This window comes from Pseudophryne corroboree, chromosome 1 (genome assembly GCF_028390025.1).
Source record: "Pseudophryne corroboree isolate aPseCor3 chromosome 1, aPseCor3.hap2, whole genome shotgun sequence".
In the NCBI taxonomy this organism is placed as follows: domain Eukaryota; kingdom Metazoa; phylum Chordata; class Amphibia; order Anura; family Myobatrachidae; genus Pseudophryne; species Pseudophryne corroboree.
The window spans coordinates 275,918,042-275,938,452 of NC_086444.1; the positions used below are offsets into that span (position 1 = coordinate 275,918,042).

Genomic DNA, 20,411 nt, shown 5'->3' on the forward strand with positions numbered 1-20,411 from the left:
TTTTTTTTTTTCTAATTTCATCATTTACCCTGGAGCTGTATGTGTAATGATCCGACACGCACACTAAAATTTTAAACTCAATATGTCTGTTTATTGACGGCATTTGTTACAGTTAGTATTAAGGCCCATACACACTTGACGATAAAATGAACGACGTCGTTCATTTCAGCCCTAATCAATCATTATATCGTCAAGTGTGTATGCATCCGACGACCACCGATGCGCGGCCCCGCGGGACGTTAACGACCCTCGCTTATCTGTGGAGCATGTATGCTCAATTTCCACTATGGTCGTTACCGACCAGAGACGTCGTTGAATGTGTATGGTGTGAAAGACCAACGACCAAGCCACTGTTCACCAGCCCTGTTCCCAGCTCATTAACTGTTCAGCTTGGATGCTTCAACGATGAATGGTCTATGGTCTTTGGTCTTTCGTCTTTGGTCGTTGGTAGTGTGTATGCTCATGTCGTTTGCTCAGCTGTTCAAGGGAAGTTCAAGGGAAGTCGTTAACGACGGTCGTTAACGATGTGTGCATCGTCAAGTGTGTATGGGCCTTTACTGTTTGTGTTTGTTTTCTGTAATGTTTATTTTATTTGATGCAAAACTCAATAAAAAGTATTGATTAATAAAAAAAAAAAGGGATAGTATGATAAGCCTTTTCTGACCGCCTTCCTTTTTAGTACTTAGCCATTTAGGTGCAATATTAGTATTATTACGTTATGAAACACCCAAGCTGTATTCTTTATTACTTTTAAAACTTAACGTCTACTTTTAATACAGGTTACCACATACCAGTAAGGAAGAAATTAGAATTGTAGCTTGTGGGAAATTAGAGACTGTAAGTAGCTGAAGCTTGTAAACAGTTCAATATAGGCCAGTGGTTCTCAAACTTAGTTGTCAGGACCCCAAACAGCTGATGTTATCCAGGTCACAAGTGGAACAAATTATTTCACTTGGATACTGTGAGTAGACCTGGAAAACATGACCTGTCTGAGGTACTGAGGACTGAGTTTGAGAACCTATGACAAGTTTTCTTTTCTGTATGATTTTATTTCCATTTCATAACAATTCCCATTTTCAGATATGTATTAAATATGCTGTATAACTGTCAACAGGATCAGTATGTAAACCAGGCGGTCGGCATCCCGACTGTCAGTATACCGAGAGCGGCATCCCAACCACGGGTATGCCGGCAGCAGGGCGAGCGCTAGCAAGCCCCTTGCGGGCTCGCAGCGCTAGCCATGCTGCGACCACGGTGGCTTGCTGCACTCGCCACAGGATTTAGTCTCCTGCTATGGGTGTCGTGGACAACCACAGAGGGAGAAAAGTCTGTGGCGTCGGTATTTCCCCGCTAGTCGGGATTCTGGCGTCGGCATTATGATGTTCCGGGATTCCGACTAGTGGTATGGTGACCGCTTCCCCTCTTAACATGACACGTCACAAGGACCAAGTGTGTTGCTTCTGTCTTTTATTATTATATTAATTGGAATTCCTTGTATCATTTTGTGCAGTTATTGCAAAAAGACAATACATTGTCTTATTTCTATGTACATAAGTTTCCTTGGAAATTAAACTAAAGTCATGCATATAACATTACCTTATGGATATTCTTTAAGCATGTCTTTAGGTGAAGAGCACACGTATGTAACTGAAACGAAATAAAATAGATACTATTTACAAAGATAGGAATAAACCTTGATTTATAGTGAGAGTCGGATCCTTTATAAAATGTAATAGAAAATAGGATTTTAATACCTACCGGTAAATCCTTTTCTCTTAGTCCGTAGAGGATGCTGGGGTCATCATAGAACCATGGGGTATAGACGGGATCCGCAGGAGACATGGGCACTTTAAGACTTTGAAAGGGTGTGAACTGGCTCCTCCCTCTATGCCCCTCCTCCAGACTCCAGTTATAGGAACTGTGCCCAGGGAGACGGGCATTTCGAGGAAAGGATTTATTGTTAAACTAAGGTGAGATTCATACCAGCTCACACCTCAAGCATGCCGCAGAACGTGGCATTCAACAGAACACAAGCCAACGGCATGAACAATTTCAGCAACAGGCTGATCAAAACCGTAACACAACATGTGTGTAACCACAACTAATAACTGCAGATACAGTACGCACTGGGACGGGCGCCCACCATCCTCTACGGACTAAGAGAAAAGGATTTACCGGTAGGTATTAAAATCCTTTTTTCTCATACGTCCTAGAGGATGCTGGGGTCATCATAGAACCATGGGGTTATACCAAAGCTCTAGAATGGGCGGGAGAGTGCGGATGACTCTGTAGCACCAATTGACCAAACTTAAGGTCTTCATCGGCCAAGGTGTCAAACTTGTAGAACTTTGCAAATGTGTTTGACCCCGACCAAGTAGCTGCTCAGCAAAAGTTGCAATGCCGAGACCCCCCAGGCAGCCGCCCAGGATGAGCCCACCTTTCTAGTAGAATGGGCATTCACCGATTTCGGTAACGGCAATCCAGCCGTGAAATGAGCATGCTGAATCGTGTTACAGATCCAGTGTGCAATGGTCTGCTTGGAAGTAGGACACCCAACCTTGTTGGGAGCATACAGGACAAACAGAGCCTCTGTTTTCCTAATCTGAGCCGTTCTGGCGACATAAATCTTCAAAGCTCTGACCACATCCACACATTTTGACTCAACGAAGGTGTCAGTAGCCACAGGCACCACAATAGGTTGGTTCATGTGGAAAGAGGAAACCAACTTCGGTAGAAATTGTTGACGTGTCCTCAATTCAGCACTATCTTCATGTAAGATCAAATAAGGGTTCTTGTGAGACAAGGCCGCTAACTCAGACACCCGCCTTGCAGATGCCAAGGCCAACAGGATGACCACTTTCCAAGTGAGAAATTTCAACTCCACCGTCCGTAAAGGTTCAAACCAATGTGACTGAAGGAACTGCAACACCACATTAAGATCCCATGGTGCCACTGGAGGCACAAACGGAGGTTGGATGTGCAACACGCCTTTCACGAAAGTCTGAACTTCTGAAAGGGAGGCCAATTGTTTCTGAAAGAAAACCGATAAGGCCGAAATCTGTACCTTAATTGAGCCCAATTTTAGGCCCCCATCCACACCTGCTTGTAGAAAATGGAGAAAACGTCCTAGCCGAAACTCTTCCGTAGGAGCTCCCTTGGATTCACACCAAGAAACATATTTTCTCCAAATACGGTGGTAATGTTTAGACGTTACCCTTTTTCTGGCCTGAATAAGTGTGGGAATTACTTCACTGGGAATACCCTTACGGGCTAAGATTTTGCGCTCACCCGCCATGCCGTCAAACGTAGCCGCGGTAGGTCCTGATACACGCACGGCCCCTGTTGTAACAGGTCCTCGCGCAGAGCAAGAGGCCAGGGATCTCCTATGAGTAATTCCTGAAGATCTGGATACCAAGCCCTCCTTGGCCAGTCTGGAACAATGAGGATCGCCCGGATCTTTGTTCTTCTTATGATCTTTAGAACCTTTGGAATGAGAGGAAGTGGAGGGAATACATACACGGTGTCACCAGTGCATCCACTCCAATTGCTTGAGGACCCTTGACCTGGAACAATATCTCTGAAGCTTCTTGTTGAGATGCCATCATGTCTACTTGAGGAACTCCCCAACGACTTCTTGGTGGAGGCCTCACTCTCCTGGATGGAGATCATGTCTGCTGAGGAAGTCTGCTTCCCAGTTGTCCACTCCTGGAATGAAGATCGCTGACAGAGCGCTTGTATGCTTTTCCGCCCGCGGAAAATCCTTGTGGCTTCTGCCATTGCCGCTCTGCCCCGACGGTTCCTGGATCAGCACAGGCAGATCTCGAAGAAGATGTTCCGCTTGCAGAAGGCCGTTGTAAATGGCCCTTAACTCCAGAACATTTATGTGGAGACAAGTTTCCTGACTTGACCATCTTCCTTTGAAGTGTTCTCCCATTGTGACTGCCCTTCAGCCTCGGAGGCTTGCATCCGTGGTCAGCAGGATCCAGTCCTGTATCCCGAACTTGCGCCCCTCTAGGAGGTGAGAGCTGTGCAGCCACCACAGGAGTGATACCCTGGTCTTGGAAGACAAGATTATCCTCCGGGGCATGTGTAGGTGGGACCTGGACCACTTGTCCAACAGGTCCCACTGGAACACTCTGGCATGGAACCTGCCAAACTGAATGGCCTCGTAGGCCGCAACCATCTTCCCCAGCAACCGAATGCATTGATGGATTGACACTCTTGCTGGTTTCAGAATTTGTTTGACCAGACTCTGAAGTTCCAGAGCCTTGTCCACTGGAAGAAAGACTCTCTGTAGTTCTGTGTCCAATATCATTCCCAAAAATGACAACCGCGTCGTCAGAATCAACTGTGATTTTGGCAAGTTTAGGAGCCAACCATGTTGCTAAAGAACCGCCAGGGAGAGTGCAACGTTCTGCACCAACTGGTCCCTGGATCTCGCCTTTATCAGGAGATCGTCCAAGTATGGGATAATCGTGACTCCTTGCTTGCGAAGGAGAAACATCATCTCCGCCATCACTTTGGTGAAAATCCTCGGAGCCGTGGACAGACCAAACGGCAACGTTTGCAATTGGTAATGACAATCCTGAATTGCAAACCTCTGAATAGCCTGATGCGGAGGATAAATGGGAACATGTAAGTAGGCATCCTTTATGTCCACTGACACCATAAAATCCCCTTTCTCCAGACTGGAGATCACTGCTCGGAGAGACTTGTCAAAGTCAGAAAAATATCACGCTACACACTGCCATATATGCACCTCATGCGAGTGCCTGCTGCGTGTGCATGAGCCCTCCCGTGCGTGCACATACTCTCAGTTGCGTGCACCCGCAGGCGCACGGTATGCGCATTTACGGTAGAGTTTATGTGCGTCTAGCGGGCGACTCAATCGTAACATATTTTAGTCATATAATGTATTTTGTAGATTATGGTCCCTTTGACAGAATCTGAAAGTTTAGTTAATATAGCATGTTCGGGGACAGAGAGATCCCTCTTTGTTTGATACGAAGGGTCAGACAGGGGTTACACAGTGGTGTTTAATATCCATCGGAAGAGAATATAATTAGCAATATTCCGGTGTTGGTTTGAAGCGGATTACTCGCTCGTGCGTATAGTTATGGACATAAGAAGTTTATGGACATTTACTATATTTGCACTTTATTACCCATGCGGCGGGAAACCCAGTTTCCCTCCCACCTGAGCAGTTTGAAATAGTCACAGCCCACCTGTATGAACCAACCTATGACCTTTTGTTATAATACAGAGACGAATTCCTGTGTCCAATGAACAATAAGAATGTAGGGACCATTGTACTGTACTGTGTGTAAGTGTATATAAAGACAAGCCGATCTGGGCCAGCTCTCTACTCTCTTCAACGGTTCTCATTGCTGATAATCGGGAGCTGGATATCCAGAAAGGCGCTCGCGATTGTTTCCCCTGGTGTGTAAGTTCTCTGCAACCATATTGTCTCTTATTTAATGTTATAAGCCATTCTCTCTCTCCTTCCCCCCTTAAATGTAATTGTATCTTTATTGTATTTTATGTGTAGTGATTCGGTTAGGTATTTTATGTTATCTTGGTAGTGTATAACTTGTATTGTATTATTCTTTTGCAATTGAACGTTCATTCATTTCCTTAAAAGGCGTTAGACCCTTAGACCGGTATTTGAGTGTTTATTATATGGCTAAGGGGTTCTCAGAGCGTCACATACGCTCATACAGCTTTTAAACTAACAAGGTTACACTGTGTTGCATTTACACCTTATCACTGCACAAGGGTTTACAGTATAAGTACATTGTTTATGGTATTGTTTTAAAGGTTAAACTCTGTGAGCGTCAGCGCCGCTTGTGATCTCCTCGTGGTCTCGAGCGTCCGCTAGGCTGATAGCGTATCATTACGTTGTTCGGCAGCCTATAGCGTGCTTGCCTTTACGCTCTAAGCCGTGAGCGAACGTGCCGCTCGTGCATCTCGTCCACGGCTAAGCATTCGTTACGCTACGTGCGTACTCATACGGTATTCCATACGCCAATTACGTACTGTGTTCTTTAACCTTTTAGAGTGTTTTATACAAGGTATAGAATAGGCATTGTCAATTGGGGACTCGCCCGCTCTTCACATATCTGCACTAGGTAATTCCAGCAGACATTATCGGTCAGCAAAAGGCGGGAGGTAATATTCCTCGTAGTGCTGACCAGATAAGCGTCTGCTTCGCTTAGTAAGGAGTGCTGAAGGAATCCGGAACAAAAAGGTAGGAACAGTACGTTACTGTCTTTTAAAACCTGTTTAGTTTCTGTTTTGCGAACGTAAGCAATAAGCATACACATCTGTATTTCTTGTTTAGTATTGTTTTCGTGCCTCATTCTTCCGATTGCCACATGTGTTGAGACATTTGTTGTTATTAATAGTTAAAAGTAATATTTAAGGGAATAATTGTAAAAGGCACGCACACAATCTCGCCTAGAATACAAGGGAGATTTGAGTGGTGGTCAGTGAAGGATTACTGTTAAAGATCATTCACATTGATAAACGTGTAGTGTGTAACTGTGGACGTACTTGGTCTGTGTACACGTGTCCTTACAAGGGCAGGGCGTACGCAGCAAGGGTCGACGCACGAAGCGTGTATTACGCAACGGAGCGTACGGATACGCCCACATGATACAAACCGCACGATAGTATTGTTTAGTAAGCGATAAGGAAATAACGCGAAAAATAACACAAATTTATCTCAAATCCAAAAGTTTAAAAGTTAAAAGAAAAAGACTTTCTCTGTTGCAATTCTTCTGGGTTAGACTATTACTGAATGAAAGGATTTCTGCGCAGAAATAAAAATTAAAGTGTACATGTGGTAAGAGTGTGTGTATATATAAGATTTCTCTTTTATTACGGAAGTGGGAACCATAGGCCAGTAGAAAGAGATACACCAGCGAGAGTGATATCGTGGGGTGGCTTGGGAGGCGTCCCTTGTTAGACTCGACACATTTATGAGCAGTAGAGTCTGCTGTACATAACAGACCAGGAGGTCACAGAACAGGAGGTTCAGGTACAGCAGACTAGAAGTAGAGAAGCACAACCGGAGAGGGTTGGTGCTAGACCCATATAGGCCAAAGTAACTCATTGCTGAAGGAATTCGCAGCCGAAATTTTCAATTCCACTGATCGTTCCGCACATAAGATTAGTTGCTTATGTGCAGATACGATTGTACCGCATGTGATTGTGTGCATTAGCGTGTCTTAAATTCAAAAGAACGCTACTTGCACATTGTTAACGTGATTTGTGTAATTTTTTCATTTTAAGGGAAGTAGCCTGATCACTCAGGGACATTCCAGCGACTGATACTTGCTGGGGAGGGTAAGACACTCCCACACGCCCGAGCAAGTAGACGTACTTAGGTGCCCTAGGCTGGGTACGGAACCTCTGGGAACTTTGGTCGCCGTATTGGCCAGCGTGGACGGGAGTTAAGTGGGCGGACTTCGGAGCAAAACCCCCACCGCAGCCTTACCCCGAACATTTTGGTTTTCTGTGAGGGTTGCCGGAGACCCTGATTGGAAGTAAGAGGTAGTGAAAGCAACGCCTGCAGAGATGGGGGCCACTTGTTCAGGTAAGGGGCGATCAACCCAGGTTCAGGTTGATTTGGTAAACCGACCAATCGGGTCGGCAAGGTATATCATGTGTGAGAAATATGGTCATCACACAGAAATGTTGTGCAATGAATGGGAGAGGATGACTGTGCATGACGGGGAAAAGTTTCCCCGGGTAGGTAGTTTTAACCCAGAAGTGTTACAGAATTTAAGGAGAAGAGTTTGTCTGATTAAGTCTTCAAAAAGGCGTATTAGACATTATGATTATTTAACATTGTGGCAACAGGAAGGTGAAATACAAAGGGGGTTGGTGCAAGCCACTGGATCTAACCCTATCAGGAAACTGATAGCCACTGCTCCCCCACAACCATACATACCTGGAGAGAAATTGGTTGCAGAGAATGGCACTCAGGGTCATGTTAAATGTGTAGAAGTTAAGGATAATGTAACCAAAGTAATTAATGCTAACACTAATCCGTGCAAGTTGTACCCTGTTTTGAACTTTCCCCAGGATTGTGACCAAGAGGATGAGCCCACAACAATATCAGCACTCTCCCTAGCAGCCACCATATCAGAAACAGCAGTAGGCACGACTCAACCCGTAAGATTAGTATCAAAGGCCCCTAGCGGAGGGACAGGTGAGGTCGTATCGACTGGTAAGTATGGCACCATACACTATGCTGAAACCATTTCACCACATGTTGTAGAATCTACTCAGAATGATGTTATTGGACTTAATCCTGTTAGGGTAATAGCAGTGCCAAATGGGAAAACTGAAGCTTCAGGAGCAACTCCTGTCAGGAACATCGCCATGCACTGTCCCTTTTCCCGAACGGAATTAAGGTCAATGATGTCTGAATTCCCTGATCCTAGGAAAGACTTAGTTGCATGCCAAAAGTATATTAGGGAACTAGGAAATTCTGCAGAGCCAAATAACAAAGATTGAGGACAGTTTTGAGGGCATGTTTACCCCCCAGTGTTGATCCGTTAAAGTTTATCGCTGATTGCAAGTTAGATGAGGAAGTACCACTAACAGACGAGTATAATCAGGATAATGTAAAGAGAATCAACTTACAGTTAGGGGTATATTTCCCTGCAGTTGTAAAGTGGAATAAAATCTTTACCATAAAACAAAAAGAAGGTGAATCCACACCAGAGTATTTTCACCGGGCTCTGCAGGATATGGCTAGGTACACTGGTATAGATGACATTAAAACAAATGTACACCACAGGGAAGTAGCTGTTTCAGTATTAATGGACGGTCTAAAAGAGGTTTTAAGGAATAGAATACAAACCACTAGGCCTGATTGGAGAGGTATGTCGGTGGATGCATTGGGAGAGGCTGCTGCTGGGCATGATCGGAATATCATCAGACACAGGGAGTCACAGAGTGATAAGTTAATGGCTGTGAGCATACAGGCCCTCACTACCCGGCCACCTCAGCCCAGAACTGTGACCCCTGTGGGTAAGTCAAGAGGTATAAAATGTTTTAGTTGTCATAGAGAGGGACACATGTCACGTGATTGTAAAGCAAGACAAATACAAAATTCATATCAACCCTATAGACAACGAACTGATACGAGACACTGGGATCAAGGACCAAAGGGGCGGAGCTATGAGCCACATGCAGGGGAAACAAAAAGGTATCCCCCAAGAAGAGACTGGCAAATCTCGGATAGTTCCCATCTACCCCCACCACAAGTAATTGCTGCCAGCGCGATTCAGGGAGGTCACCATACCCAATAGGGGTGTGGCCACACCTGTAATCTGCAGCCAGTGAAATTGATTGCAAGTCTTGGAAGTGAACCCGAGATCACAATTGATGTAGCTGGTAAATCATTAAATTTCCTTGTAGATACGGGGGCGGTCAAATCAGTGATAAATTCGACAGTGGGCATGAGAACCACTGGTAAAACAATTCCAGCCATGGGAGTAACGGGAGTAGTACAACACTACCCTGTTAGCAAACCAGCAGAGATTACAATAGGGCCTTTGCATACCAAGCATTCCTTTTTGCTGGCTGCATCGGCACCGACTAATCTCCTGGGAAGAGATTTACTGTGTAAAATGGGGTGTGTCATTTATTGTACTCCTGAAGGTGTATTCTTAGACATACCTGAGAATCACGCTCAGGAAGTACGAGACATGCTAGACTCCCCATCAAAATTAATGTCACAGACCGTTATGATAAATAGGAGTTCATCCCAGGTAGAAGAAATGACATCCCAAATACCAAAGTCACTTTGGACTAAAGATGTACAAGACACTGGATTAATGGCAAACGTAGCTCCAGTAGTTGTGCAAGTAAAAGATGGTAGGATAGCTCCAAAAATCCCACAATACCCTCTGAAGCCAGAGGTAGAGTTAGGAGTGTACCCCGTAATAGAGCGCTTGCTACAACAGGGCATTCTGGTAAGAACATCCAGCACTGCCAATAGTCCCATCTTCCCTGTGAAAAAGAGTGGGGGGAGGGGTTACAGGCTAGTGCAGGATCTAAGGGGGATTAATAAAATAGTTGAGAGTCAGTTCCCCCAAGTGCCAAATCCAGCTGTCATCCTTATGCAAATCCCTCCCACTGCGAAATTTTTCACTGTTATTGACCTCTGCTCCGCCTTCTTCTCGGTACCTCTACACCCTGACAGCCAATATTTGTTTGCATTCACATACAGAGGAGTCCAATACACATGGACTCGATTACCACAAGGTTTCATAGACAGCCCAAGTATATTTTCACAGGCTTTGCATGATTGTTTACAGTCTTTCCAACCAGAGAGTGGATCAGTATTGATCCAATATGTGGATGATTTACTACTATGTTCCGATTCACTGGAAGCGTCCCTGAAAGATACGAAACAGCTCCTGTTTCATCTTTCAGACACAGGACACAAGGTTTCCAAAGACAAGTTGCAATTATGCCAGACTAAAGTAAAATATCTGGGACATTGTCTGACACAAGGACTGAGACACCTGACCGCTGATAGAATTCAAGCAATTCGAGACATGACTCTGCCACAAACCCAGCAACAGATCAGAACATTTCTAGGAATGTGTGGGTATTGCCGTAACTGGATCCCAGGTTTTTCCATTCTAGCATTACCTTTGCAGGAGATGGTCTCATCAAACAAACCTGATCGGATTTCGCATACAGACGAATCCGAGATGGCATTTGAGAGACTTAAACAGTGCCTAATGCAGGCACCAGCATTAGGTATGCCAGACTATGGGAAACCCTTTGAGCTGTACGGAACAGAAAGTGCTGGTTGCGCGGCAGGCGTCCTAACCCAAAAGCACGATGATGCCAGCAGGCCGGTAGCATACTACAGCGCTCAGCTAGATACGGTAGCGCGATCCCTCCCCACATGCTTGCGAAGTGTTGCAGCGATAGCATTGCTAGTTACAAAAAGCGAAGATGTAGTGCTAGGACACAACCTCACAATCCATACACCGCATGCAGTGTCAGCCTTGCTGAATTCTGCCCAAACCAGGCACGTCTCATCAGCGCAGTTTACAAGATGGGAATGGGCATTAATGGCCCCCGTAAACATCACCATAAAGAGATGCAGTGCATTAAATCCTGCAACATATCTCCCAGGTGTGCCTGGACAGGCACAAAGGGTGGAGGATGAGAGTGATGGGGAAGGAGGATTTAATACAGGAGATGACATGCATGATTGTATGGAGTATTTGACCCAAAATTTCACGGCAAGGCCTGATATCAGTGACAACCCACTGGAAGATGTAGATCTTACTTTCTACACTGACGGTAGTTGTCACAGACAGACGGACTCGGGAGACTTGTGTACTGGATACGCAGTCGTAGATGACCAAGGCACCATAGAAGCAGAACCGCTAGGCCCACCTCACTCAGCCCAGGTTGCTGAACTGGTTGCCCTGACCAGGGAATGTGAATTGGCTAAGGGCAAGTCAGCCAATATCTACATCGATTCTAGATACGCCTTCGGGATAGTCCATGATTTTGGAGCCCTATGGCGCCTCAGAAATTTCATGACGGCAGCTGGTACACCGGTAGCGCATGCAGCTCACATCAAAAGGCTTCTAACAGCGATACAGGAACCCGACAGAGTGGCTGTTATCAAGTGTAAAGCACATACATATAGCCAAGACCCAATATCACTTGGTAACAGCCGAGCAGACGAGGCTGCTAAGTTAGCAGCTGGTACCCCCAGACAGACAGACACCACACAACTGATGGTATTTAATACCGTCAACACACAGAAATTGTGTGAAATGCAAAATTTGTGTTCCACACAGGAAAAGGCAGTTTGGAGGGCAAAGGGATATGGCCAGGAGTCCTCAGGACTCTGGACAGGGTAAACCAGTGGCACCCAGAGCATACCTTCCAAGTTTGGCTGAAGCAGCACATGGGCTGACTCATCTAGGCAAGGAAGGGATGTGCAAGTTGGTAAGAGCATATTGGTGCGCCCCAGGATTTTCTTCCCATGCGGGAAAGAGAGCAATGTCATGCCTCACCTGCTTGAGGAAGAATATCGGAAAGGCAATACCAACAGAACCATCTCATATCCCACCCACAGGCGGTCCTTTTCAGGTAATTCAGATTGATTTCATACAATTACCCCCTTGTCGAAATTTGAAGTATGTACTAGTTTGTATAGATGTGTTTTCAAATCGGGTCGAAGCATTTCCTGCGGCCACAAATACCGCAATGTTTACTGCTAAGAAAATTGTACAGGAATTTGTGTGTAGATACGGTATCCCTAGAATAATTGAAAGTGATAGGGGTACCCATTTTACAGGTGATGTCTTTCAAGGAATGTGTAAGTTGATGGGAATTGATAGTAAGCTGCACACTCCGTACCGCCCCCAGGCGAGTGCGAAAGTAGAAAGAGTGAACAGCACTATTAAAAATAAATTGAGCAAAGTTATGGCGGAAACAGGATTAACATGGCCAGAAGCTTTGCCCCTTGTATTATACAGCATCAGAACCACTCCCAGGTCCCCTCTTAATCTGTCCCCTTTTGAAATTCTGTTTGGTCGACAACCGCATGTCATGATTAACCCTCAGGATGATTTGAAGTGTAACAATGAAGTGACTGTAAAGTATTTGGTTAAGATGAGTAAACAGCTAAAGAATCAGAATGATAATTTGAAGTTAGTGATTCCTGATCTGCCAGATAGTAATTGTCATGACATTGAACCTGGGGATTATGTAATGATACGGAATTTTCTACGCTCGGGTTGCCTTATTGACAGATGGGAAGGACCATACCAAGTCTTATTGATTAGCACGACAGCATTGAAGGTTGCCGAGAGAGAGACTTGGGTTCATTCATCACATTGTAAGAAGGTTGCTGATCCAGAGAGGTCCCGTGGTAAGGAACAGACGGTAGAGGAAGTTGTATCACTGGAGTGTCTGTTTCAAGAGGACTGAGACGGCACCTGAGCATTGAGAATAATAAGATCGGAAGCAGTTGTCGATTCCCTGTTCCCTTTTATTGTTTTTCTCCACTTCCCATCCCATCTCCCTCAATTGTTTCTTTCCCCCTTCTCATTCTTCTCCATTTCCTTCTATAAGATGGACTTGCCCCAAGAGACTGTGATCCGGATTTTCCTGTTGACCATGATGTTGACCAGAGCAGTCTGTTCCGGCGAGAGTACCATGGAGGTCGAGAGAGGTTCTGGAATGGGTTCTGATGACAGAGATGGAGGCGTAGATTTCCAAGAACAACATAATCACTGAGTAAAGGCGAGTATCAGAAAACGATCTGGTAGCATTGACAATAGAAGAAATTGTGAAGGATTGTTAGCTGAAGAGAACTGTATTTGTAGACTGTGACAGTGTAGTTGAGGATGGGTGTATCAAGAAATGCCAATCCAGTTTTAATATCCACATGGACCGGCATCCATTGAGTGACTATCACTCCTTAGTGGGTAAAGTGTTAAATCAGACGGATTGTTGGGTATGCTCTCAAGTACCTCAAGGCCATAGCAAATCAGGATTAGTGCCCTTCCCTTTAACTATAGGGGAGGTACTTGAGCTAAGTGGTGGGAGGCCGGTGGACAGGAGGTTTAATATCTCCAGTCCTCCTAGTTTGAAGCTCCACCAATATCATGTGGATAGATCCCTAGTATGTTTTAACATTTCCAATCCCCGAAAGCCGGGAAATTGGGAAGTGTCATGGAATAACCAAACCATGACCTTTTCATACAGAGCCGATAGAATGCCTACAGATACAGAACTTATACGCCACATAGCCGATAGCGGAAAATATTTCCGATATAGGTATACCCTAGGAAGTAGGACCATGAGAGTTGGAGAGGTATCACCAGGATACTGTGCACATATCGTACAAACGGATACGTGTACTAAACAGATGGGAGAATTAGGGTTAGGAGATTTCATATGGAAAGTGTGTAATATGGTAATGTCCTACTCCGTCCCATATGTTCTCCCCGATGATACATATTTCATATGCGGGAGGAAGGCGTATAAGTGGCTTGCCCCAAACTCAGAAGGGTTATGTTATATTGGAAAAGTACTGCCTGAAGTAATGACCGTATCCCACACTAAAATGAAGGATATTCACCGCAGTGCCCAAGCTCCTTATACTCACTCATTACGAGCACATCGTTAAACGGCACCTGATAGAAAGAACAGAGCATCCGGCCTCTGACCTGATCCATGAATCCACCGGGATTCAATTCCTAATCGCGTTAGATATCACTCGTACCGCCAGAGGAGTGATAAATTATAAATATATATCTGCGCTTGCAAATTTATTAGACAATATCACTGAAATGTATGATGACACATTCAGGTATACCGGAAGGGAGCTCCAAGCTTATAAAACCGAACTGGTTCAGCATAGGATGATTCTCAATTATCTCACAGCTGTGACAGGCAGGTATTGTGTTACCCTAGCGACTCAGTATGGAATAAAGTGCTGCACATATATTACAAACAGCACCGAGGACCCGGCCGAGGTCATAGACAAAAAGATGGATGACATTTTGCAATTAAAATGGGAGTTCCGAAGGAAACACAATCTCACCCTTGCCGCTGTGGGTAATGAGCTGACCAGTTGGGTGTCATGGTTGAACCCACGAAATTGGTTCTCTGGTTTAGGAGAATGGACTCAAGGAATTATCATGGATGTAGGGAAATTTCTTTTGTGTATTCTGGGTGTCATCCTATTGATCGGTCTGATATTTAGATGCGTTCGGGTTTTAACAAAGTGTAAACGTAGCGCCCGAGTGATGAGTTTAAGAAGTGAAGATACTGTAATAACAACGAATGATTTGGTTTATGACCCAACGATAGAGACAATGTTGTGATGAAAATGTGATTCCACGGTCCGTTTCTTTCACCCGTTTCTCCTTTGTTTTCCTCCAAGGTACAAAGACATCCGCTTGGAAGAAGAATTTGACAACCTTTTACACAGACAACTGATGGACTATGCCATAGACCCCCATATCCCTAGTACCTTTAATTTTACGCTAGCCCAACATTTTTTGTAAGTCTATGGACATTGAGAAAGCTTTTGCTTGCATTGTTGGCAAAAGCCTAAGGAGACTACAGTCAACATGTACATCGAGACAAGACAAGACAAGACACAAGACAAGACCTCAATCGGCAAATGTATATTAAACTCACATAGTTTATCACTGCATTTACCATAATTGCTTCTTATCTTCATCTCTACAACCTTCAGGTAATGACACACATAGTCGATAGGGAATATAGGCACAGATATCAGCACTCACATATCCCCCTATTCATGTATCATCAACTAAAATGTGCTCCCCCATTTTGTTGCAACCAAAAGCCGAAAAAGAGCTCGGTAAAGTTTGACAGCCCATCCACAGACCCTTAATACGGGATAAGAAGGAATTCAAATGTATACTTCGCAATACCTCGAAGCTTGATTTAAAACACGAACGGCACGATGATACATGACCCCCCAAACATGGATTCATACACACATGCTTCTGCTATCTCACTAGGTCATACCGTTTTCCCACCTTCTCCTCTTCTCCCCTACCCAATCATAGAAATGTATTATACATGACATATATTTTTCTCTTTTGAACTGTTTTAGGGAGTGGCAGTTATTGGTGACTGCCAAAGGGTGGACTGTCAAAGTCAGAAAAATATCACGCTACACACTGCCATATATGCACCTCATGCGAGTGCCTGCTGCGTGTGCATGAGCCCTCCCGTGCGTGCGCATACTCTCAGTTGCGTGCAGGCGCACGGTATGCGCATTTACGGTAGAGTTTATGTGCGTCTAGCGGGCGACTCAATCGTAACATATTTTAGTCATATAATGTATTTTGTAGATTATGGTCCCTTTGATAGAATCTGAAAGTTTAGTTAATATAGCATGTTTGGGGACAGAGAGATCCCTCTTTGTTTGATACGAAGGGTCAGACAGGGGTTACACAGTGGTGTTTAGTATCCATCGGAAGAGAATATAATTAGCAATATTCCGGTGTTGGTTTGAAGCGGATTACTCGCTCGTGCGTATAGTTATGGACATAAGAAGTTTATGGACATTTACTATATTTGCACTTTATTACCCATGCGGCGGGAAACCCAGTTTCCCTCCCACCTGAGCAGTTTGAAATAGTCACAGCCCACCTGTATGAACCAACCTATGACCTTTTGTTATAATACAGAGACGAATTCCTGTGTCCAATGAACAATAAGAATGTAGGGACCATTGTACTGTACTGTGTGTAAGTGTATATAAAAGACAAGCCGATCTGGGCCAGCTCTCTACTCTCTTCAACGGTTCTCATTGCTGATAATCGGGAGCTGGATATCCAGAAAGGCGCTCGCGATTGTTTCCCCTGGTGTGTAAGTTCTCTGCAACCATATTGTCTCTTATTTAATGTTATAAGCCATTCTCTCTCTCCTTCCCCCCTTAAATGTAATTGTATCTTTATTGTATTTTATGTGTAGTGATTCGGTTAGGTATTTTATGTTATCTTGGTAGTGTATAACTTGTATTGTATTATTCTTTTGCAATTGAACGTTCATTCATTTCCTTAAAAGGCGTTAGACCCTTAGACCGGTATTTGAGTGTTTATTATATGGCTAAGGGGTTCTCAGAGCGTCACATACGCTCATACAGCTTTTAAACTAACAAGGTTACACTGTGTTGCATTTACACCTTATCACTGCACAAGGGTTTACAGTATAAGTACATTGTTTATGGTATTGTTTTAAAGGTTTAACTCTGTGAGCGTCAGCGCCGCTTGTGATCTCCTCGTGGTCTCGAGCGTCCGCTACGCTGATATCGTATCATTACGTTAGTCGGCAGCCTATAGCGTGCTTGCCTTTACGCTCTAAGCCGTGAGCGAACGTGACGCTCGTGCGTCTCGTCCACGGCTAAGCGTTCGTTACGCGACGTGCGTACTCATACGGTATTCCATACGCCAATTGCGTACTGTGTTCTTTAACCTTTTAGAGTGTTTTATACAAGGTATAGAATAGGCATTGTCAGACTCCATCTCGAATTTGAATTTCTTTAGGTAGAAATTTAGGGATTTCAGGTTTAGGATTGGTCTGACCGAGCCATCCAGCTTCAGGACCACAAACAGGCTCGAATAAACACCTTCTCCCTGTTGTGACTGGGGAACCCTGACGATAACTTGATTTTGACACAACTTTTGTATTGCGTCGCAAACTACCTACCTGTCCGGAAGAAAAGCTGGTAAGGCCGATTTGAAAAAACGGCGAGGGGGAACGTCTTGAAACTCCAGCTTGTACCCTTGGGATACTATTTGTAAAATCCAAGGGTCTAGGTTCGAACGAACCCAAAACTGACTGAAGAGTTTGAGGCGGGCCCCCACCGGTGCGGACTCCCGCATAGGAGTCCCAACGTCATGCAGTGGAATTGGCAGAAGCCTGGGAGAACTTCTGGTCCTGAAAGCCTGACAAGGCTGGAGATCGTTTACCTCTTCCGCTTCCTCTAGTAGCAAGGAAGGAAGAACCTCGGCCCTTTCTGTATTTATTGGGCCGAAAGGACTGCATCTGATAGTGATGCGTTTTCTTTTGTTGTAGAGGAACATAAGGCAAAAAGGATGACTTACCTGCGGTAGCTGTAGATACCAAATCATCAAGGCCATCGCCAAATAAGGCCTAACACCTTTATATGGTAGAGACTCCATACTTTTCTTGGAATCAGCATCAGCATTCCATTGGTGAATCCACAATGCTCGTCTAGCTGAGACTGCCATGGCATTGGCCTTTCATCCCAAAAGACCATTATCTCTTCCTTAAGGTATGCTGCAGCGTCCTTGATATAACCCAGCGTTAAGAGGATGCTATCCCTATCTAGGGTATCTATTTCAGAAGACAAGTTGTCTGCCCACTTTTCGATAGCACTACTTACCCACGCAGACGCAATGACAGGTCTGAGTAGCGCACCTGTGGTCGCATGAATGGACTTTAACATAGTTTCTTGTTTACGATCCGCAGGATCCTTAAGGGCCGCCGTGTCAGGTGACGGGAGAGCCACCTTTTTAGACAGACGTGACAGGGCCTTGTCCACAGTGGGGGGTGACTCCCACTTTTCCGTATCCGCCGAGGGAAACTGATAAGCTACCGTAATTCTTTTGGGGATCTAAAACTTTTTGTCAGGACCTTCCCAGACTTTTTCAAATAGCGTGTTCAGTTCAGAGGGAGGAAACGTCACCTCAGGTTTCCTTTCCTTATACATACAGACCCTTTTATCAGGGACAGCTGGGTCCTCAGTGATATGTAGTACCTCTTTAACCGCCACAATCATGTACTGAATGCTCTTTGCCAATTTTGGATCTAATCTGGAATCGCTATAGTCGACACTGGAATCAGAGTCCGTGTCGGTATCAGTGTCTGCCAACTGGGCCAGCGTACGTTTCTGCGACCCTGAGGGGACCTGACTTTGCAATAACATTTCTTCTACAGATTTCTTCCATGCCTGCGTCTGAGACTCAGACTTATCTAGCCTCTTACTAATAAGAGCCACATTAGCATTCAAGGCGTTCAACACATTTACCCAATCCGGCGTCGGCGGTGCCGACAGGGTCACCCCACAGCCGTTTGTGTCCCTAATACAGCCTCCTCCTGGGAAGAGCGTTCAGCCTCAGACATGTCGACACACGTGCACCAAACACTCAGACTCCCCAGGCATATAGGGGACACCTGGGCGACCTATTATTTCAGGTATAGATTCCCTCACATCTAATTTATCTTTTTATGTTGACAGTCACCTTCAACCACGTGTTCCTCTGCTGAGGTCCCACATCCGTGATACCACCCATTTTTTACAGTTAATACAAACAGTAATGTGGAAACCTTCTTATGCGTTTCTTACTATGGATGTTCAAAGCCTCTACACAAATATCCCACATAATTTGGGAATAGAGGCAATAGAGAGAACACTTATTAGGGATGGGGACCTCACGGAGGAACACAGGATATTTTTATTAAAGTCCATCGCCTTCATTCTTCAACACAATTATTTTTTATTTTTGGACACATTTTATTTACAGGTGATGGGGACGGCCATGGGGAGCAGGTTCGCGCCAAGTTATGCCAACCTCTATATGGGTCAGGTGGAAGACCTGCACATTTGGGGTGGCGATCTTGGCGCGCACCTGGTCCTCTATGGCCGTTACATAGATGATTTATTTTTCATCTGGGATGGGGATTCTGACACGGCTTCTAATTTTGTAAAATCACTTAACACCAACACTTTTAATTTAACTTTTACGCACACTTATGATAGACAAAAAATTAATTACTTGGATCTTACCCTGGAAATTATCGACTATAAAATTCAGACAAGAAATTATGTTAAAGAGATAGGCAGTAATGCGTATCTCCATTACACTAGTGCACATTATGCGCCCTGGAAAGAAAGCATCCCAAAAGGGCAATTGCTACGAATAAAACGCAATTGCTCCAAAGGAGATGTTTTCTCGGAACAAGCAGGGTCAATGATCGATTCCTTTAGTTGTCGGGGCTATCCCAGGAAATTAGTTAGAAAAGCGTTTGAGGAAGTCTCAGAGTTGGATAGAGAGACACTTATTTTTGGGGAAAAGAAAAAAACGGATTTTCAGTGTAGAGATTTAGCCTTTATCACCAAATATAATAGTAGATCTGGAGAAATTAAACAAAGTTTTAATCGAAACTATAATATTTTGAAACAAGACCCTCTTCTAAAGAATGACTTACCTTCCATTCCGCAAGTTATATTTAAGAAGAATAGATCGCTTAAAACTATGCTGGCTCCGAGTATGCTCAAAAATGATTCTGACTTAGGTAAAAAACCTGGGGAAGGAGGGTGGTTGACTACTAAGACTGTGGGATTTTTTAAGTGTGGGAAAATGAGATGCACCACGTGCACTCATACTATGAATCGAACAAAAACCATCACTATAGATACAGAAAAGGATATATATAGTATAAAGAGTTTCATTAATTGTGATACTGATTGGGTGATTTATATGTTACACTGTGGTTGCAATAGGAGGTATATTGGGAGGACTACGCGTCCTTTAAAAATTAGATTTATGGAACATCGACGTAATATCATTAACAAAAAATTGGACCATAGTATATCTCGGCATTTTTATGATCACCACCAAGGGGACCCGAGTACATTGAAAGTGACTGGTTTAGAGCAGATCATAAAAACAAAACGAGGGGGCGATAGATTTAAAGTCCTTTGTAAGCAAGAGATCTATTGGATATTTAAGCTTAATTCTTTACATCCCCATGGTCTTAATGAAGCAATGGAACTGAATTCGGTTTTATAATTTAGTATCTGTGGGTTTATTTTGTTAATTTGATTAAGTTATGTA

At 44.3% G+C, this 20,411-nt stretch overlaps 1 protein-coding gene across 11 annotated transcripts in view; it reads right to left on the reverse strand.

Annotated features, from left to right (window-relative positions):
• LOC135064419 (synergin gamma-like) overlaps positions 1–20,411 on the reverse strand; it is a 120,091-nt gene that overhangs the window by 60,071 nt on the left and 39,609 nt on the right. For 9 of the 11 annotated variants that reach the window (XR_010250778.1, XR_010250784.1, XR_010250741.1 and 6 more), the window contains exon 3: positions 1,597–1,647. The exons of the other annotated variants lie outside the window; for them this stretch is intronic. Coding sequence is in view for 6 of the 9 variants with exons in the window: in XM_063964282.1 (XP_063820352.1) it covers positions 1,597–1,647 (51 nt within the window). In the remaining 3 variants the exon portion in view is untranslated. The remainder of the gene's footprint in view (positions 1–1,596; positions 1,648–20,411) is intronic. 11 annotated transcript variants of the gene reach the window in all.